The sequence below is a fragment of the Phoenix dactylifera genome, unplaced genomic scaffold, assembly GCF_009389715.1.
Source record: "Phoenix dactylifera cultivar Barhee BC4 unplaced genomic scaffold, palm_55x_up_171113_PBpolish2nd_filt_p 000007F, whole genome shotgun sequence".
NCBI lineage: Eukaryota > Viridiplantae > Streptophyta > Magnoliopsida > Arecales > Arecaceae > Phoenix > Phoenix dactylifera.
In genome coordinates, this window is record NW_024067666.1 from 1,920,525 (window position 1) to 1,938,659 (window position 18,135).

At 38.4% G+C, this 18,135-nt stretch overlaps 3 protein-coding genes across 3 annotated transcripts; 1 reads left to right on the forward strand and 2 right to left on the reverse strand.

Annotated features, from left to right (window-relative positions):
- Positions 1 to 2,089: 2,089 nt before the first annotated feature.
- Positions 2,090 to 9,346, reverse strand: LOC103712306 (putative disease resistance protein RGA3). Its single transcript, XM_039115848.1, has 3 exons — positions 4,040 to 9,346; positions 2,876 to 3,843; positions 2,090 to 2,322 (listed from the first exon to the last, which is right to left on the reverse strand). The coding sequence occupies exons 1-2, from the start codon at positions 5,549 to 5,551 to the stop codon at positions 2,905 to 2,907; spliced, it is 2,451 nt and encodes an 816-aa protein (XP_038971776.1). The 5' UTR covers positions 5,552 to 9,346; the 3' UTR covers positions 2,090 to 2,322; positions 2,876 to 2,904.
- A 2,620-nt stretch (positions 9,347 to 11,966) lies between these two features.
- On the forward strand, positions 11,967 to 15,748 carry LOC103712314 (non-symbiotic hemoglobin 1-like). Its single transcript, XM_008798800.4, is given in 5 exon segments — positions 11,967 to 12,353; positions 12,650 to 12,764; positions 14,422 to 14,452; positions 14,455 to 14,537; positions 15,481 to 15,748. Coding segments are annotated over 5 exon segments (486 nt in total). The 5' UTR covers positions 11,967 to 12,240; the 3' UTR covers positions 15,625 to 15,748.
- A 1,634-nt stretch (positions 15,749 to 17,382) lies between these two features.
- LOC103712315 lies at positions 17,383 to 17,802 on the reverse strand. The gene has a single exon (XM_008798801.2). It carries the CDS (start codon positions 17,800 to 17,802, stop codon positions 17,383 to 17,385), a length of 420 nt encoding a protein of 139 aa, XP_008797023.2.
- Positions 17,803 to 18,135: the final 333 nt, after the last annotated feature.

Here is an 18,135-nt window from a genome sequence, read left to right on the forward strand (position 1 = left end):
AGTTTGTTGTTGGCATCCACATTTCATATGCCCGTATACTGTTAATTATTGATAAATGTTTTATGATATCTGTATCATTGATGTGGGTGGTATAACATGTCCAGTTTACAGTGCTATGAAAGCATAATTCCTTAGGGGAGTTTTATGATATCTGACCCTTAAATCACAATGTCAAATGCAGAGAAATTATAAATAAAATATTTTTAGCTTAACAATGAGACTATAAAACCCATAGTTCTGTCTTTAGGTAATTGTCGGCTGAAGCAATTAGGACAATGGACAAAATATTTTCTTTAAAGAAAATGCAAATGGGCCAGCCCACAGGCCTTTGTTAACCTTGGGATATTTTATTCCTGGTATGACATAATATGTTCACCCATTCGCACCCCTTAGGAAGCACCAAATGTGAAGAAACGACGGCTTATTTCCATTCAGGTATAGAAATATGAAATGAACTTGAAGATTTATTCACCAATTTCCCAATTGACCAGTGATTTGCATAATGCGGTTCGACCATAAAATTTGGTGCATAGTCTTATCGTAAAGATATGTGACAAATATTTAACAACACTTGGTGTATGTAAAAATAATTATAAGAACAATTTTCTCTAGATGAAGAGCGCTGCTACTGAGTGCATCATTCCTTCCATATATTCGCTTGTTTGAGCTTAGAGCTTCCTTGTTTATTGAGTGTAAGCTGGTAATGGTTTGCTAATGGCCATACAGGTTGTAAAGTTTGCACTATTAGGCACAATAGAGGGTGTGGTTCCAGAAATGTGGTGCCCAGAAATGAAAGTTGCCTGGGGGCAAGCTTATGATCATCTGGCTGCATCTATCAAAGCAGATATGAAGCCTCTTCCTCCTAGGGTTGAACATATATACTGGCTTCTATATGTATATTTTCATGCAATGTCTTACTGTACATTGTTTTTAGATCATGGTACTCTCGTTTTGAATTGCCAAAAATTGCTCGTCATCATGTTTTATATGTTTATTATAGTGTCTTTCTACGAGAAAATGTGTGAATTTATCATAAAAAATTAAATATGGATGCTAGAACACCCACGGCGCAGAACTGAAAGCACTCTGAACTCCTTTATTCATCCACATGCATAGATTTCAAAGCACATGTATGGCCCATAGTTAAGGATCGCCCATAACACTGATCTCAAAGCACTCCAAACTTCTTCATTTATCTACCTGCATAGATCTTAAAACATCCATAGTATATAGTTCATAGTTAAAAATCACCCACCGCACAGATTTTAAAGTACTCCGAACTCCATCCTCTTACATAGATCTCAAATCACACTTAATATATGACTTAGCGAAGGATCACCCACTGCACAAATGTCAAAGCAGTCCAAATCTCTTCATTCATCCATGTGCACAGCTCTTAAAGCACTCTTAATATATTGTCCATAGTAAAGGATCATCCACCACATAGATCTCTGGGCACCCCGAACTGCTTCACTCATCTACATGGTCAAAAGACGTTTGTAGATGTCTGAAGATGGTGAGTAAACTAATGGCGTTGGCTGGTTGGGGAGCTAGAGAACCACTTTGGAATGATTTGGAAACTTAAAGAGTTAGTTTGAAACTTTTAAAATTGAGGGGGTGTATTTGGGATACCTCCAAAGTAGGGAGAGTGTCTCTATAATTTTGTGTGTTAAGATCCCCAAAGCTGGGACCTACGCCAAATAACTCCATAAGCCTCCATACTGTTGCACTTTGTCTCGTGAGTCATCAATTTTGCAAGTTCCAGTATTTTGAAATTTTTTTAATATCTTAATAAAATTGAAACCCATAATCTCCTGCAAGCAAAGTACCAACATAACTAGGTCCTCCTTAGTTTTGACCCAATCTAAGTAGAGAACTGAATTCAGGTCTAGCAAAGTTAGAAGTGAAGCTCAACAATGTAATGTGTCAAAGTTCAGCTCCTAGCAATTGGAACAGCTAGACATTCTGATCTTTGCTCCAACATATGAATATAATTCCGGCAAATAATAATTTTACCTTTGCTTGTTTGTTCCTTTGCATGTGCTAGCATTCCCCTTCACATATTGCCAAAAAAAGAACCATCAAATAATTAGAATATTGAACAAAAATACCATCATATTCATAGTATCATTGCATAAGTTCATAACCACCATACAGAGCTCCAACTTATTTGGTCATATAAAAGCAGTATTTGGGTGAAACAACCATTAAGTACATGCCAACAGACGAAAGGTAGTTCCTAATGATACATGAAGAGCTATCACAAAGTTAGAGCACTAATATCTTCCTCCAAGATCCTCAAGTTGGTTGCATAAAATCCATCTGCACAAGAAAAGAAAGAAGGACAGCAACATCAAGTCAAAAAAATGATCACTATTGTGAGCACATGTGAAGTACTCCAGAAAATCAAGTGAAAAATATGCATGATACCATGAACATATATAATTTTCCAAAAATTCACCTACTACATGTAGACAGTTTGCTGCATGTCCTTGAATTAGTTGACAGTAAACAATAAGATGCGGACTTAGGATATCAGGGGTGGAAGAGAAGCATGATTATAAATCTCGGTAGCAGTTCCCTTCAACCAGATCTTCAAATCCTTCGTACTCAGCATCCAGTCTCGAAATTAGGGGTGCAAACAAGCTAAGCCGAACCAAGTAAAAGGCTGCTTGGGCTTAGTTCCGCGTGGACTACGGATACTAAAACAACATATGATGTAGAAGCAAAACACCGTCTCACAAATCTAACAACAAATAAGACTAGTTTAGCCAAACAAGATTTGGATAGGAATTCTAAAATGTATGATGATATAGAAAAAAATTCCATTTTTTTCGACAAAAAGAAGCATGATATTTAGAAAACAAAATGTTACCTCATTGCGAAGAGAGAACCTTGTGTGCTCTACTCATGATCTTCAACATAATCATTTAAGTTGGTGCTGAACCCCGAGGGACTCTTGGAGATGTATCTGGATCTATAACTACTCTTGGCATATACGTAGGGGATATGTTCAATCTTGGGCCAATCTAAGCCATCATTGAGGCATCTGCGGAGTAGTTGTTCATCGGCCTCGATCTCAAGCTTGTTGAGTGTAGGGAAGTCAGTTAACCACTCTGGCAGGGCCCGCATGTCATGATCTTTCAACTTCAATGTTTTCAAGCTAGGAAGGTCTGAAACAACCTCTAGATTAGGGCTGTCAGCTATTTTCAGTTCTTGGATGGAGGAAAAGCCCCTGATTGCTTTTAGACTATCGCAGGATACTATCTGCAGCTTTGTTAGGGTAGTGGCATGGTGAACAAGACCAGAAGGAAGAGACCTCAACTTTGGACAATCATGAAGTGCCAATTTTTTTAACTTTGGTACGGTTGTCAATCTGTCATCATCCTTCACCTCCCATTCCCATTCCTCCCAGTCGGGCATCTCTGCAAATATCAATTTTGTTAACTTTGGAAAAATTTGCATCCTGCCACCTTGATCACTGCTACAATCAGGTTCCTGACCCAGAAATTCAGTCCCAATCTTTTTGATAGCACGTGCTCCTACTATGTAGAAGGAATTCAAGTTTGGGAGCTTCCCTAGTGATGGAAGCTTCGCCAGTTCTGATTCAACAAGCAGAAGAAACCGCAGGTTTTGCAACTTTCCGATCCCTTTAGGAAGGCTGCGTAGATTTGCGCCCCCGAGGATCAAGAACTGCAGATTTACAAGGTTTCCTATGCTCTCTGGTAGGGCACTTATGTCGGAAAATGACAGATCTAAATAACGTAGATGTATGAGATTTTCTAAGGAGTCTGGCAATTTTTTGATCAGAGAGTTTGAAAACTTTAGTACTCTCAGACGGAATCAGATTGTCGAGATCATTCTCTTGGATTTCTGCCGAGTCTAGCAGCAGAGTCCTTAAAGATTTGTGCCCTTCCAATGCACCAATAAATGCTTGGCAGTTTTCTCCTGTAACATCACCCCGTAAGCGACGTGGCTTCACTGAAGATGAATTAATTGGGACTTCCCCCCCATCATTCACAACCAAATTCTCCTCTCATGCTAAAAACCGAGCAAGAGACCATAGTATATCATGCACGGTGCAATTTGAAAAATTATCTGGACCTGGTTGCAAAAAACTCCTCTGAACAAGTTCCCCATAATAATCTTCACCTAACTCTTCCAATGTTAGATCTCCTTCTTCATGGATGAACCCTTCAGAGATCCAATAATAAATTAGAGCTACACGATTGAATATATAATCCTCAGGGAACAACGAGCAATATAAAAAGCACTGCTTAAGATGAGATGGCAAGTCTTCATAACTTAACCATAGCGCTGGTTGAACCTCTTGGGAAAAGTGGGTCGAAGAAGACCAAGGATTGCTTGAAAGGGTTCTAAGAACTCTCTCCCACTCCGTCTTGGTCCCGCTCTTTGTTGATAATACTCCTCCAATGGTCTTAATAGCAAGAGGAAGACCACCACATTTCTGAACAATCTCCTTTCCGATATCCTCTAAATCTTCGATCTCTCCCTCCTCCCCGCTCAAAGCCACCTTCTTGCATAGCAGCACCCAACCATCTTCAGCAGTCAAGAGCTCCACTTGATGATGAGGTCGTACAGCCTTCATTCTCGATGCAACCCCATGGCTTCTTGTGGTCACAAGGACCCTACTTCCAGTTGCCGCACTCTGCAAGGGGTTTCGGAGTAAATCATTCCATACTTTTGGGTCCCACACGTCATCCAAGACGAGCAGGAATTTCTCATTTGCGACGGCGTTTCGAACCTTGGGCTCGAGCTGTGCTCTGCTAGAAGCGCCTCCTGGATTGCCCTTCGCCTGAGTGATGATCTCTTTCAGTAGACTGGTCTCTTCAAAATCTTTGGACACACAGACCCAGAGCGTCATCAAGAACTTGGTTGTTATCCTTTCATCGTTAAAAATCTTCCGAGCAAGAGTGGTCTTGCCAATTCCCCCAGTTCCTACGATGGCATGTACAAGAATATTTTCCCGACTATCCTCGTTTATCAACAACTCCACGAGTTTGTCGGTATCCTTCTGGATATTGGACCCTACGATATCAAGCTCAGCTACGGGAGATGTCTGCCTGCCAAATAGAGAAGTGGATCGGTGGTCACCGCGGTCGGCGGAAAAGGGCTGGAGATTAAATCTAGAACTGTCTTGCAAGATGTCGTCCAGCCTATGATTGAGGCCTTTGATTCTCCTGCCAATCTGATGAGCAAACACCGTCTTGCCAAAGCAAGGGCAATAGAAGAGGCAAGAGCAAGGTTGACTTCTAGAGGAGACTGCAGCTTTAGATTTCTCGGTCTCGATCTGGCATTCGTCGAGGATGTCATCAGCGTCATACATGACGTCCTTCAGGTTCTTGAGCCAGTCGTCTATGGCTTTGTTCTGAATCCTTCGATTTTCAGCATCGACGAGGACGGCGTTTATGGTTCCGAGTCTTTGTTGGAGCCGTTTGATCTCTCCCTTCACACCCCAGAGCATGGCCACCTCATCATTCACCAAAGCGACTAGGACATCAAGGAGCTTTGAGATGAAGGGATCAGACATCTCCTTCTTGCACGATGATCTCTAGCAACCAAAATCTGGAAGAGAGGAAACAGAACAGAGAACACCTGGGATGTCGGTAACCAATTAACAAAGATGAAAAGTAAGCAAAGTGTGGATTAACCACACTGGCAGCTGGATCTAGTTATCTTCCATTAACTTGGGTGTCCTCTCCGGAGCTTAATATATTCAGAATTTTTTTATTGGGATTCTTTGTTCGTCAGACAGCCTTCATTAAAGTATGAATTGTTTTACATCTACTTATTGCTCCTTGTTCTGTTAAAGAATTTATTATACATCGACTTAGTTTAAATCAATTAAATTGAGTGAGGGAATTACCTTACTTCCTCCCCATTCCATCAAAATACTTATTGCTACTTCTTGGTGGAATCTATTAACCCCTTTCTTGGTTTTGAGCTCGCTTAATTGGAATATTATGTAATAAATCTAACCTTCAAGAGGAGCAAATCCCAGTATGCCAAAATAAATTTGCCTTGGTCAAGGTCCTTCCTTTTTAGTTTATAAATCTAACCCGCCATATGTGAGCCGCCATTGTACCAAAAAAATAATAAAATAAAATAAAAAAAATATAAATCTCTCTTGGCTTTTTGTTCAAAAATCAACACTTCAAAATTCTTTTATGCCAAATGGTTTGAGCTATATCTTTCACGCGAAAGAATGATTCATCTTTTGTTGCAACATCAACCATTGAATTGCACAATGGCCATTTTGAGATCTGTGCAGATGGATGAATAAAAAGGCTGGGATCCTTTGAGATTTGTGCAAGATGTAATCCAATGGTTGATATCGTGAAAAAAGATTAATCATTCTTTCGCAGGAAAGATACAACCCAAACCCATGTGACAATACCCTAAGCCTAAAATCATCTAAGATTATCAATAGCTATTTAATAAAACTAAGGCACAAAGTAGTCTCCATGTCAATCACTTTCAACCTCAGTCTTTATCGATCCAAGGATGGCGCATCAATTCAAACGTTTTTTTAGCAATACTGGTGATTTGTACCATAGATTGAGCTAGTAATTGCTAGAATGAGTGGATTGTTTTTTGAGAAACTATAACTAGTAATTGATTAGGTTATTAATGTGCAAAATTGATTAAATCGATTGGTAGAATGAGGTTGATTGATTAATAGACATATCCAATTTTACTTTAGTAAAGGGATTTAAAATTTATTATGGGATGGGAATATTGCAAAGAAATAATTACATGAGAGAGTAATAGCTCAAAAACAATAAATGATTGAATTTACAACTATATTAAATTAGTGAGATTTGAAGAACAAATGGTTTTCTTCAAACACTTGAAGTTACATTTTCAAAGTTCTTTCAAATGCACGAGGTTTATGTCATTTTCTTTGAATAGTACATAGTGTGCCTATAAAGCAGAGCTTGTGGGGGACATTTTTATTGTATCCTAAACTTAATCCGTATACATATATGTAGAAGACAAACTGTTTGTAATGCATGCAAATTCAAGCTCATTACGTTCATTTGCACTTTCAGGTCTCATAAAACTAAAATGGTGAAAAATGGAGGTCCTTCTAATTGTTCTTAAACAATGTGTGTAACAGAGAAAATGCAAGAAAGAAATTAACTAGGAATTGTGATATGAAACCGCTCAAGGTGGAGAAGAAAGAAATGTTCTTTATGTTGAAAGACAAAGTTCTGCTTCATCGAGTATCCGGCCTAATTCAACCCAAATAGAGTGGGTTATTTTACACATATTTAGAGTCGATAGCGGGGAAGCGTCTTCATTCTAAAACCTGTAGCAAATTCAGGGCAAGTATGGATAATTGCAATACCTACCTCAAACCAGAATTGATTATATATAAGCCTTGATGATTATGATGATAATGGAGAAAGAAGTTTGTAATCAATCACGAGAAAAATTAAACATGTGAGAGGCTACAAGATAATGCTTAGTTATTCTTCTATTTAGTTGATTGCTTTTCTTAGTTTGAGGAAAATTTGACTTACTAAGGAACAATATTTCTATTATTATTGAAAAGTTAGTTCGTTAGGTTCTATGTCTTGGACACTTATCTTGTTTAATGTTATGTAAAATACTGAGATTTACTTTTATATTCTTTTTTTATTTGTTTGCTTTATAATTAGAAAAATGATTTCTGCAACTTTACCTATCCCATGTAACTCTATCCGGCCCATCCTGAGCTACACATGTGATAGGTATGGGTATGTGGGTTTTGATTGTGGGGGCAGGTATAGATAATGGCCTATCTAACCTATACCCACCCCCTTTCCATCCATGGTAGCTTCCCATTTTTCCCCTTTCTATGTCAATTAATAAGTTCACATAGATTAAAGACATGATGAAGCTAGGGGTGGCAATTTGGGTTGAATGAGTCGAATACGAGTTAGGTCGGATGCCGGTCGGGTTAAAAATTTATCAGCCCAAACTGTTTTTTAAATAGGTCAAAAATTGAAAATTGAAGCCGACTTATTTATTAAACAGATAACCCAACCCAGCCAATATAGCCCATTTACTAAACAAATCGAATCAAGTTAAATAGGTTAAACACGTTAGATGGATTTTTAACAAATTAAATATATTTAAACAAGTTGAATAGGTTAAGCAGGTTGGCTTAAAAGGGTCAAGTCATGACCCGATCGAATTATTAAACGTATTAGAAAGGAGTTAAACAGGTTCAAGGTTCAAACCAGAACTTGTCCCATTTAAGAAATAGGTCTAGGCAGGTAGACCTGATTATTATCCTAACAAATTTACATCAAACCGGAACCTATTGAAAGCAAGTTGTCTATAGGTTGGATTGATGGGTCAAGTCTAAAATTGCCATCCCTCAATGAAGCCACCTAGAGCTTGCTAAGTTGGTTGTCATTTCTCCCCTCAGCATGTACGCTTAGGAGGCATTCCATATGTGACTTTGGATGGCATTTTCACTATTATTCTCCCAAAACAAGGAGGAGGTTGGATGAACGAGCCACTTGCAAAAATACAAAATTGCAATTAAAACTAATTGGAGACCTGAAAACCAGAACTAAATATAAAGAACATACCTTAGTCAGAATTCTGCCCTTTTTTTTATGGAAATTCTTCGGAAGTCTAATTTGGCAAATTTTTTACCTCTACAGAAGCCAAGTTTAATTTCTAATAACTATGGACCACCTTAGGTCAAGATGTTTCTCATGCACTTTTTTTTTTTGACGCAAAAACTTGCAAAACAAAATAAAATCAAAAATAAAGAACTTACGTAACCACGTCTACATCCAAAGACCTACTCACTTCTTAAATGGGATTAGTTTTAACAATAGATCCGATGCTAATATTAACTTGCTGGTGCAAAAAGGCGTTGGAAAATTTTCAGTTGGATGATACTTATAAACGTCGGCAAAGACCGTAACAGCTGAATTGGACGTCAATTCAAGCAATCCCACAATTGGGATAGCCTGTTTCCTCATCCCCTATCACAACCAAATGCAAGCAATCATCACCATGGAGCCCAAGACAAGCTACGACCTTCCAAACCAAATTTTCTTGCAGCCTATAAATCAAAATTCAGACTTTAACGAAGTTCTGAGCTAAAGTTATGATTTTGATGCAAGAACATCCAGAATTATAGCGACATTAAGATAAAACACATCAAATTTGATCAAAGAAAAGAAGGGACAGAAGATCACCAGAAGGCGGTGTGGCTGTAGAACTCGACGCCGATGGACATAAAGAAAAGGGAGGCGGACGAGAAGAGGACCAGTCTACCAGAAACTTAGGATGGCAGAGCTGTTCCTAAGTTTCCCCGCCGCTGCATGTTCGCCTCGTCTTCCCATGTATTAAAACGAGTAGAAATTCGATTCGATACGTGAATTTGGAGCAAGAATATTTCCGTCTAGCAGCACGATGGGAAATGTCTTTCAGGAAAGATATACTCTTTTTTTCTCATTGTTGCTTGCACGATGGGAGATTGTCTTTCAAGAAAAATATATTCGCTAGCAAGAATATTTCCGTCTACTAGCACGATGGGAAATGTCTTTCAAGAAAGATATATTCTTCTTTTCTCATTGTTGCTTGCACGATGGGAGATTGTCTTTCAAGAAAAATATATTCGCTTTTCCAAATCACAGCCATAGCTCTCCTCTCCATTATTCAGAAGCTCTGCCATTATTCAGAGACTTCCGTGTCCAATGAAATTGCATTTGTGATAATGGAGGCTTTTATACTACTCTTCTCTCCCTTTTATTCAGAAAACTGCTGTCGATGTTCTGCTGATACTCTATGAAAAATTCTGGAAAATTCGAGTTTCCTCCTTCTCATCCTTCTATTTTGGTTTTTTTATCGGCTGCATTGAAGAGGATTTCTTGCAAGTATTGCTCATCTATCTGCTTTATCTGCTATGACTCTCTCAGAATTACAATGGCTGCCTGAACTTGACCCTGGGAAAGTTCTGGGTGTGATTGTAGTTTTGACCCTTGTCTTTGGGTCCCTCTTTGTTTCTCCTTCACAGAACTCTATGTAAATTCTTTGTATTTGTACATATTTTAATTCTGAACTTGAATCTTGTTTTGTTAATAAAGTCCGGTGACTGATGGAGCTTGCCTCCTTAGTCTCCAATTCGTTCAAAAAAAAAAAAAAAGAATCCAATGGAATTTGGCTTTGCATTGTAAGCTTTGTCATAGTTCTGCATTGGATGAAACATTGTTACTAATGATTTGTACATATAGGTGTTGAGTGCTGAAACAAAATGGCTGACCATAGTTTCTGAAAATTTATGCTGGAAGTAACAGCAACTGTTTTCAAGTTGCTAGCCTTTAGTAAAAGAGTTTCTATGCTCATACAGTATTCTTTAGGGAGATGGTGGGGGGGGGGGGGGGAGGGCGCAGCAGAAAAAGGTCGCAGATTTCTGCTTTGAGCAAGAGAAAGGAAAGAAGAAGGAATAAGAGGCTTCATAAGCTGTGAGAGAGTTTGGTAGCATTATTGGAGGGCAAGGATTTTTACCGTTTTGAGATAATAAGACATGTCAGAATGAAAAATTTTACTGCAAGCATTTCCCTAGAATTTGAGTATGTGTTTCCTAAGGTGAATATATATCCCACAAATGTATCAGGATGTCCTTTAGGTACTTGATTTTAAAAACAAATCTTCCGGTAAATTTTCATTATTTTCCTCAAGAGTTAGGATTTTCGAATTTAGGGGAAGACTCCAGAGTACATAAAAATGCGGAAAAAATTAAGAGAAAAGGTTTGCAGTAAAAAATCAGTAAATGGTAAAATGACAATGACCTAGCCTGAGAGTATAATATTTCAGTTGTCTTGTTTGATTGTAACAATCCGTAAACATTACAAGTGCAAGGCTTACAAAATATTCTTTTCCCCCTTTGAGAGCAAGATTAAAAGATTCAAGAAATACAGCTCAGGAAGTTCTTACAATTACAATCTATAAGTTATGGAGATACAATTTATTATTAAAAAAATAATTATATAGTTTTGTGTTTTCACCTTGTAGTTTGTTGTCAGTATCCACATTTCATATGCCCGTATCCTGTTAATTATTGATAAATGTTTTATGATATCTGTATGGTCGCCATTGCTCCTAAACCTGATAGCCTCTGCAGTCCCGTGACAGCGAAGTTATACATCTTCTAACATGTAACAACTTTTTGTGATATTTCCTGGTATATCAAACATGCAAATATATTTTTCCATTAGAAAATTTACTAATGCATGTTATGTTACTTATGTGCTGCGTAATCGAAAACGATACCATAAACAAAGTCCTGGTAGAGGTGGTTATCATTACTTGGGTTATAGCCAAGGTAGTATATATCACATTTGAGATAGCCAAAATCACAGGTACCTGTCATCAACTAAGAAACAATAGTAGTATATTTAGTTAGCTCCTATCATTAGCCAACCATTCCAATTTCATTTCCCTTCCTCCCCAAGCTCTTATCACGATTCACTTCCCTTAGTATTCCACATACAAAATATTGACCAAAAGAACGGAGGTTTTTCGTTTTAAAGCGGACTTCTGTAACTTTTTTTTTTTTTTTTAATATCTGAAACTTGCACTCTCCCTGCATCTGCCAAACACGCCTAGGAAAATAAAGCACCATACCGGTAAGTTATGTACATTTTCTTCTAGTAAAAATTGGGTAACCTTCTTTTACATTAAAAAAAAATATCCTGATTAACGAAGTCAGACAGGCATGGTGGCGTAGCCAGACAAACATGGCGGCGTGCCATTAATTATGGACCAACCCACGGCCAAAAAACCCATAAACGGGGCATGGCCAATGGTTTTTTGTGTTAGGACTGTAAGCGCTGCCATCAAGATTTAACCATGGTCTTTAAACCAACCGACCATCTTAAGCGCCCTCCGGCGTTCGATTGTGACTTAGTCCGCACCGCCCTCCACCGCGGGCAAGCTTTGCTGACTTGGCTCACACCGGCCTCCGCCAATATTTGGTTTTGGTTTGAGAATTTTAACTCGGGGCACCTCTTGGCTCTACCAGGCCTTGAAAGGCCACTCCCATGACCCCATCCCCCTCCTCTTTATTTTCCATCTATTCCTCCATCTGAGTTTTTGACCCACCATTGCCGGATCTCCCTCGTTGTGCTAATTTTCTCGTAAAAAAAACTCTCTTCTCGCTCTATTTAAACACTTCCATTGCAAGGAGGCTCACCAAAGGGATCGAAAATGGAGGAATTACCAGCGATATCCTTCGGCGAAGAGCAAGAGTCTCTTGTGGTGAAGTCAGGGAACGTGATGAAGAAGGATGCAGCAGCAATCTCTCTGAAGTTTTTCATGAGGTATCTCCCTCTCTCTTCTCCCATCTTCTCATACTTGTATCTTATGATTGAACTGTTGGATTTCATTCCCTGAAGGTGGCCAGAAAAATTACTACTAAGTTATATCTTCTCAAAATTTAAAGGAACATTGACATCATAAAAAAATTTAGGAAATAATTGAATGATTGTATAGGTTCCTTTGCAGGGATAAAATCCAACAGATGCTTTCATTTGCGATCTTTTATTGTACTTAATCCTATCAATAATTCTCCTGCAAGTTCATAATTTTGCTGCTGAGCATTATGTGTTCATAATAGGATCTTTGAGATTGCACCATCAGCAACGCAGTTGTTCTCTTTTCTGCGCGACTCCGACGTGCCCCTGGACAAAAACCCAAAGCTTAAAAGCCATGCCATGTCGGTCTTCGTTATGGTATCTGTTCTGAACTTTATCCTCTTCCTCTTGTTGCTTGTGGTGATGGTGATGAATGGAGATGGTAGAGATCTCATTGGGTTGTCTTGCGTCATGAGATCCACTAAGAAAGGTAATGCTAGGGCGCTACCCGTTCGATAATACTAGAAGTTCCCCTATCATGTCACATGAGCCGATGGGTGTGAGGCGTGGAAAGTGCTGGGGTTCACGCAGGTTGGTTGAATCACGAGCTGCTACCCCAAGATCACGTAGCTCTCATTTTGTTGAGCCACCGTCATTAAGAAATAAGTAGGAATTCACACTGAGTTATGGAACTGGGCCAGGCCCACATTGGTTCATGGATGGCTGTTGATATGATCTGGCCCATTTGCATCCAAGTAGTAAAAACAAAAGCGTAATATCCCGGCCATCCGGTCCAGTTTGGGATGGGTTGGACTTCAAAATCCATCTAAAGGAAAACAATGAAAAAAAGAAAGGAAAGGAAGCAAAGAAGAGGAAAAGAAAAAAATGAAAGAGAGGAAGAGAAGAAGAAGAGGAAAGGAATAAAGGAAAGGGAAAGAAGAGAACCAAAGAAAAGGAAGAAGTGAGAACAAAAAAGAAAGAAAATGAGAGAAGAACAAAAAAAGGGAAGGAAAGAAGAAGAAAAAGTAAAGAAAAGAAAGAAGGCCAAAAAAAAAGGAAAAAAAAGGAAAAAAAAAAAGAAGGAATAAGAGAAGAAGGAAAGGAGCAAGAAATGATAGAAAGAAAAACAAATGAGAAAAATAAAGAAAGCAAGAAAAGAACAAAAAGAGAGAGATGGAGGGTACATAAAGAAAGAGAGAGAGAGAGAGAGAGAGAGAGAGAGAGATGGAGGGTACATAACCGGGACTTGGATGGGGAGGATATCCGGGTATCTAATTTTTGTGGAGAAACAGGATGCTTGTATTCTGCGGAATTTAAAATCTTGATAAAAAGTTTATTGATATCCTCCTAAATTGGAATCAGTGTAATACACTCGAGACCCCTTTGCAAATTTTTAAGCATCTGCCCGTATGATGTGGGTGGTATAACATATCTGGTTTGCAAGTGCTATGAAAGCACAATTCCTTAGGAAAGTTTACGTGCAACTTGTGAATCAAGAGATGAGTTTTTGACTAGCTTGATGAAACTTAAATCCAAAAGAAACAAAAAATCTCATAAGATTTTAATCGCTTTGAGTTATCTCAGGTTTCACATGAAAAAATCTTGAATTAAATCTCTAAAGAATGCCCAATGTAATTGTGAAAAACAGAAAAGTTTAACAGGCATTCTAAAGATAAGATACATTCATATTATTAACCATGTCCCAATGATAATACTAACACGATTTGTTCAATACATTGAAGGATATTAAGTTCATAAATTAAAAAAAAAAAAAATCTTATTACATGTACAAAAATTGAATATTCGATTTTCTGTAGCTCAAATATTTTTATAAAATCATGGAAATATCAGAAAAATGCATAGCCAAAAGGCTAATAAACTGATAGCTAACATTGGTACCCAAAAAACAGTAACTTAGAAATTTTTTTACCAAACGAAGTAATCTGTTCATCTGTGGTTTGCTTCCTTTTGACACGGCTTGTATTCTCTCATATCTTCACTAAATTTGCGCTTTTCTTGTTAACTCTGGGTGCAGACCTGTGAGTCAGCAGTGCAGCTGCGGAAAGCTGTAAAGTTACAGTGAGGGATACAACCATGAAGAAGCTGGGCGACACTCATTCGAAGTTTGGTCTGGTTGATGAACATTTCGAGGTACAATTAATTGGCCCGGATTTATGAACTGTTCATAAGCTATTTAAAAGTAACATAGTTAATAGAAACACTTGAACCACAGCCATCTGAAAGCCCACCAAGTTTGAATACAAAACTTAAAATGAGGGAAATGGAACGGAATCAAGCATATCCTGACCCTTAAATCACAAGTCACATGCAGAGAAATCATAAAATAAAATATTTTTAGCTTAACAATGAGACAATAAAACCCATAGTTCTGTCTTTAGGTAATTGTCGGCTGAAGCAATTAGGACAATAGACAAAATACTTTCTTTAAAGAAAATGCAAATGGGCTAGCCGACGGGCCCTTTTTTTTTTTTTTTTTAGTACAACGGCTGCTCACCCTACTCTAGTATAAGTGTAGCCAACAGAATTAGTGAGAAAATGGCACAGGGGTGGAGAAGAAACCCCCTGATGCGTTCAGAAGACCTCTCTGAAGTGCTGGGCGGCATAAGTGACAATCTAGTTTGTGGCTCTGTTTGCCTTCCGATATACATGCATAGCCTTGAAGGCGCTACACTCCCCCCGCCATTCAAACCTCTTAGGAAGCACCAAATGTGGAGAAACCAGGCTGGGCTTATTTCCATCAGGTATAGAAATATCAAATGAACTTGAAGATTTATTCACCAATTTCCTAATTGACCAGTGATTTGCACAATACGGTTCAACCATAAAATTTGGTGCATAGTCTTATTGTAAAGATAAGTAACTATATATGGTAAGACAAAATCAAGAATATATAATATGTGACAAATATTTAACAACACTTGGTATATGTAAAAATTACTTATAAGAATAATTCCCTCCAGATGAAGACCGCTGCTACGAGTGCAGCATTCCTTCCATGCATTGGCTTGTTTGAGCTTAGAGCTTCTTTGTTAATTAAGTGTAAGCTCGTACTGGTTTGCTAATGGCCATACAGGTCGTAAAGTTTGCACTGTTAGACACAATAAAGGATGCGGTTCCAGAAATGTGGTGCCCAGAAATGAAAGCTGCATGGGGGCAAGCTTATGATCATCTGGCTGCAGCTATCAAAGCAGAGATGAAGCCTCTTCCTCCCTCCTAGGGTTGAACATGCTGGCTTCTATATGTATATTTTGATGCAATGTCTTACTATGCGTTGATTTTAGATGATGGTACTCTTGTTTTGAATTGCCAAAAATTGCTCGTCATCGAGTTTTATTATGGTTCCTTTCCAGGAGAACTTGTGTGAAGTTATAATGAAAAATTAGATGTGGAGGCTAGATTGTCTTTTTTTTTTTTTTTAGTGAATTATAAAAACCTCCCTGAGATAAGATATTAATTATACTTATACCTAATAATATGAAAAACTTATACTTATCCAATACTCCAACTCATAACTTAACAGAATGTTAAGTCAAATCGTTAACTTTTAATCTAGGACCCAAATGCCACATCAAAAATAAAAATAAAAATAACCAAAATAATCTTTCAAAAACCTCCTTGACGTTTATATTTATTACACTTACACTCAATATATTGTAAAAGTCTTGCTTACACCCATTTAAATTGACAACATTAGTAAAACTATTTATTTATTGTAAAAAGTCAAAAATATCTCTTAAAAAAAACAAAGCTCCTCTTTCACCTTTCCAACTCTGAGAACTCTTCGAAGTATTACATCTTTAAGAGTCTTTTTCTCTTTAAGATTAAGTATCTAGGGTTTTTTCCCACTTCGCCAATCCACTACGAGCGTCCTTTTACAACGAACGTGCAACGACAAGCTTCATTTTTAACCAATATTCGACGAAAAGCATCCTTCTCGACTAGCCTCTGTCCTTTCTGATCATATTTTGTTTTCGCTTTTCCGCCATTATTTGCTAATTTTGAGTTCTACTTGTCAAATGTTGTGGACATGATTTTTTTAACATTGTTGCTGTAAATGAAGATTTTTGAGAGATTTAGATTGCTTTTCTCTTGGCACATGGCTCTTTCCTGATAATTCATCAAGATCAAGCTCAGACCCATGGCACCTCACGGCTGATCTCCTTCTCGGATAGATGTTATATCACTTAAGGCTACTTTGGTTATTTTTTAAATTTTTTCTGATGTGGCATTTAGGGTTTATTTAAGTTAATAGTTTGGCTAACATTCTATTAAGTTATGAATTAAAACATTGGATAAAAACAAAGCTAAGGTGGATAAGTATTGATTTTTCAAACTGTTTGATATAAGTATAATTCATTCCTAATTTTAGGGACTTTTTGTAATTTACTCATTACTCAAGAAAAATTTTAATTTTTTATATGAGGTAAACGGATTCACTAACACCGTTAATTTAATTGGGTGTAAGTAAGCTTCATAAACCAGTGGATATAAGTATAATAAACGAAAATTTTGAGAAAATTTTTGTAATTTTCTTATTTGAAAAAGTCTCTTAAAAGACCCTGTTCTTTGCTTAGCAATGAAAGCGTGGAACGCGCCACCCCCACCCACCCAACCCCAACCAAAAAAAAATACTTTCCATTGTCTACCACTACGCCATCCTTGACTTTGCTTTGGGCTCCCTTGGTACAAGGTTTATTTTAACTGCTAAAATTTATCACCAGCTATTATAAGCTGCTTCCTTCAACATTGACTTCAGTGGATCCTCACTCCATAATTTTTTTTTCCAGTCCTTAAATCAGTATTTACTCGCCAATTTGCCAGCTCAGTATTTGCAGCAGTCGAGTGCTAATTTTTTTTTGAGAAGAAAATAAGTAGAGTGTTGAACATGAAATAGAAAATCCAGTTCATAGGTTATCAAAAACAATAATCTTATAAGAATATGTTATGACTTCATGGACGCTGACTCACCAACAAATCAAATTACAACTTCCGCTGTTTTTTTAGTACTTAACATGTCATTCTTTGTTATCCCCCCGGCTGAAGAGCAGGGTGGTGAAGCCACCTGGGGGGAGCGGCGGAGGGCAGAGCTGGCCCTGATGGCGAGGAGGCAGAGATCGGGTAGGGAAAGGGGGTGGCGGGAGGAGACGGGGAGTAGAAAATAGAGCTGCCCGGGCTGTAGCTCCTCCGCTTCCGCCACCTCCTGTGGGTGGGCTCCCACCTCCAACGCTTCGCCGGCGCACAGGCAGCACCCTGGGTTCCTCGCCGCCACCAGCCCTGCCCTCACCGCCTCCTCGTACTCCTCCAAACTCCCGTCCAAGTGTATCACCTTCGCCGCCGCCGGCCGGCGGTCCCGCCGTTCCAAACTCTTCCTCTTGGATGAGGGACAGTTTCCCATGCAGTACAGGCCACAGAGCAGCGGGATGATATAATGTTCGTTTACTGCTAGAGAGAGAGAGAGAGAGAGAGAGCAAGTAGTGAGGGAAAGGTGCATGGTGGCTACTTATAAAGGGGTGAGTGAGATTTTAGGGTTTTTATGCAATGGCAAATGTAACCTTTATCTAATCTGAATTAGTGAATTCCATTTGGAATTTTCGAAAGAAAATGCCTTGATATATCCATCACTTTTCATACGGGGGCTACGGCCGTGGTAACAATTATGCTTTTGTATTTTTCTTTTCCTGATAATAAAAGAACCAAGAGTGGGAGAGAAATTGTACATCTGATGTTT

Coding starts and splice junctions, on each gene's coding strand:
- LOC103712306 (XM_039115848.1), bottom strand. CDS start 5,551: ATGTCTGATCCCTTCATCTCAAAGCTCCTTGATGTCCTAGTCGCTTTG. Junction 3,844..4,039: donor CTCTTGCTCGGTTTTTAGCA/TGAGAGGAGAAT, acceptor TCGACAATCTGA/TTCCGTCTGAGAGTACTAAA.
- LOC103712315 (XM_008798801.2), bottom strand. CDS start 17,802: ATGGGAAACTGTCCCTCATCCAAGAGGAAGAGTTTGGAACGGCGGGAC.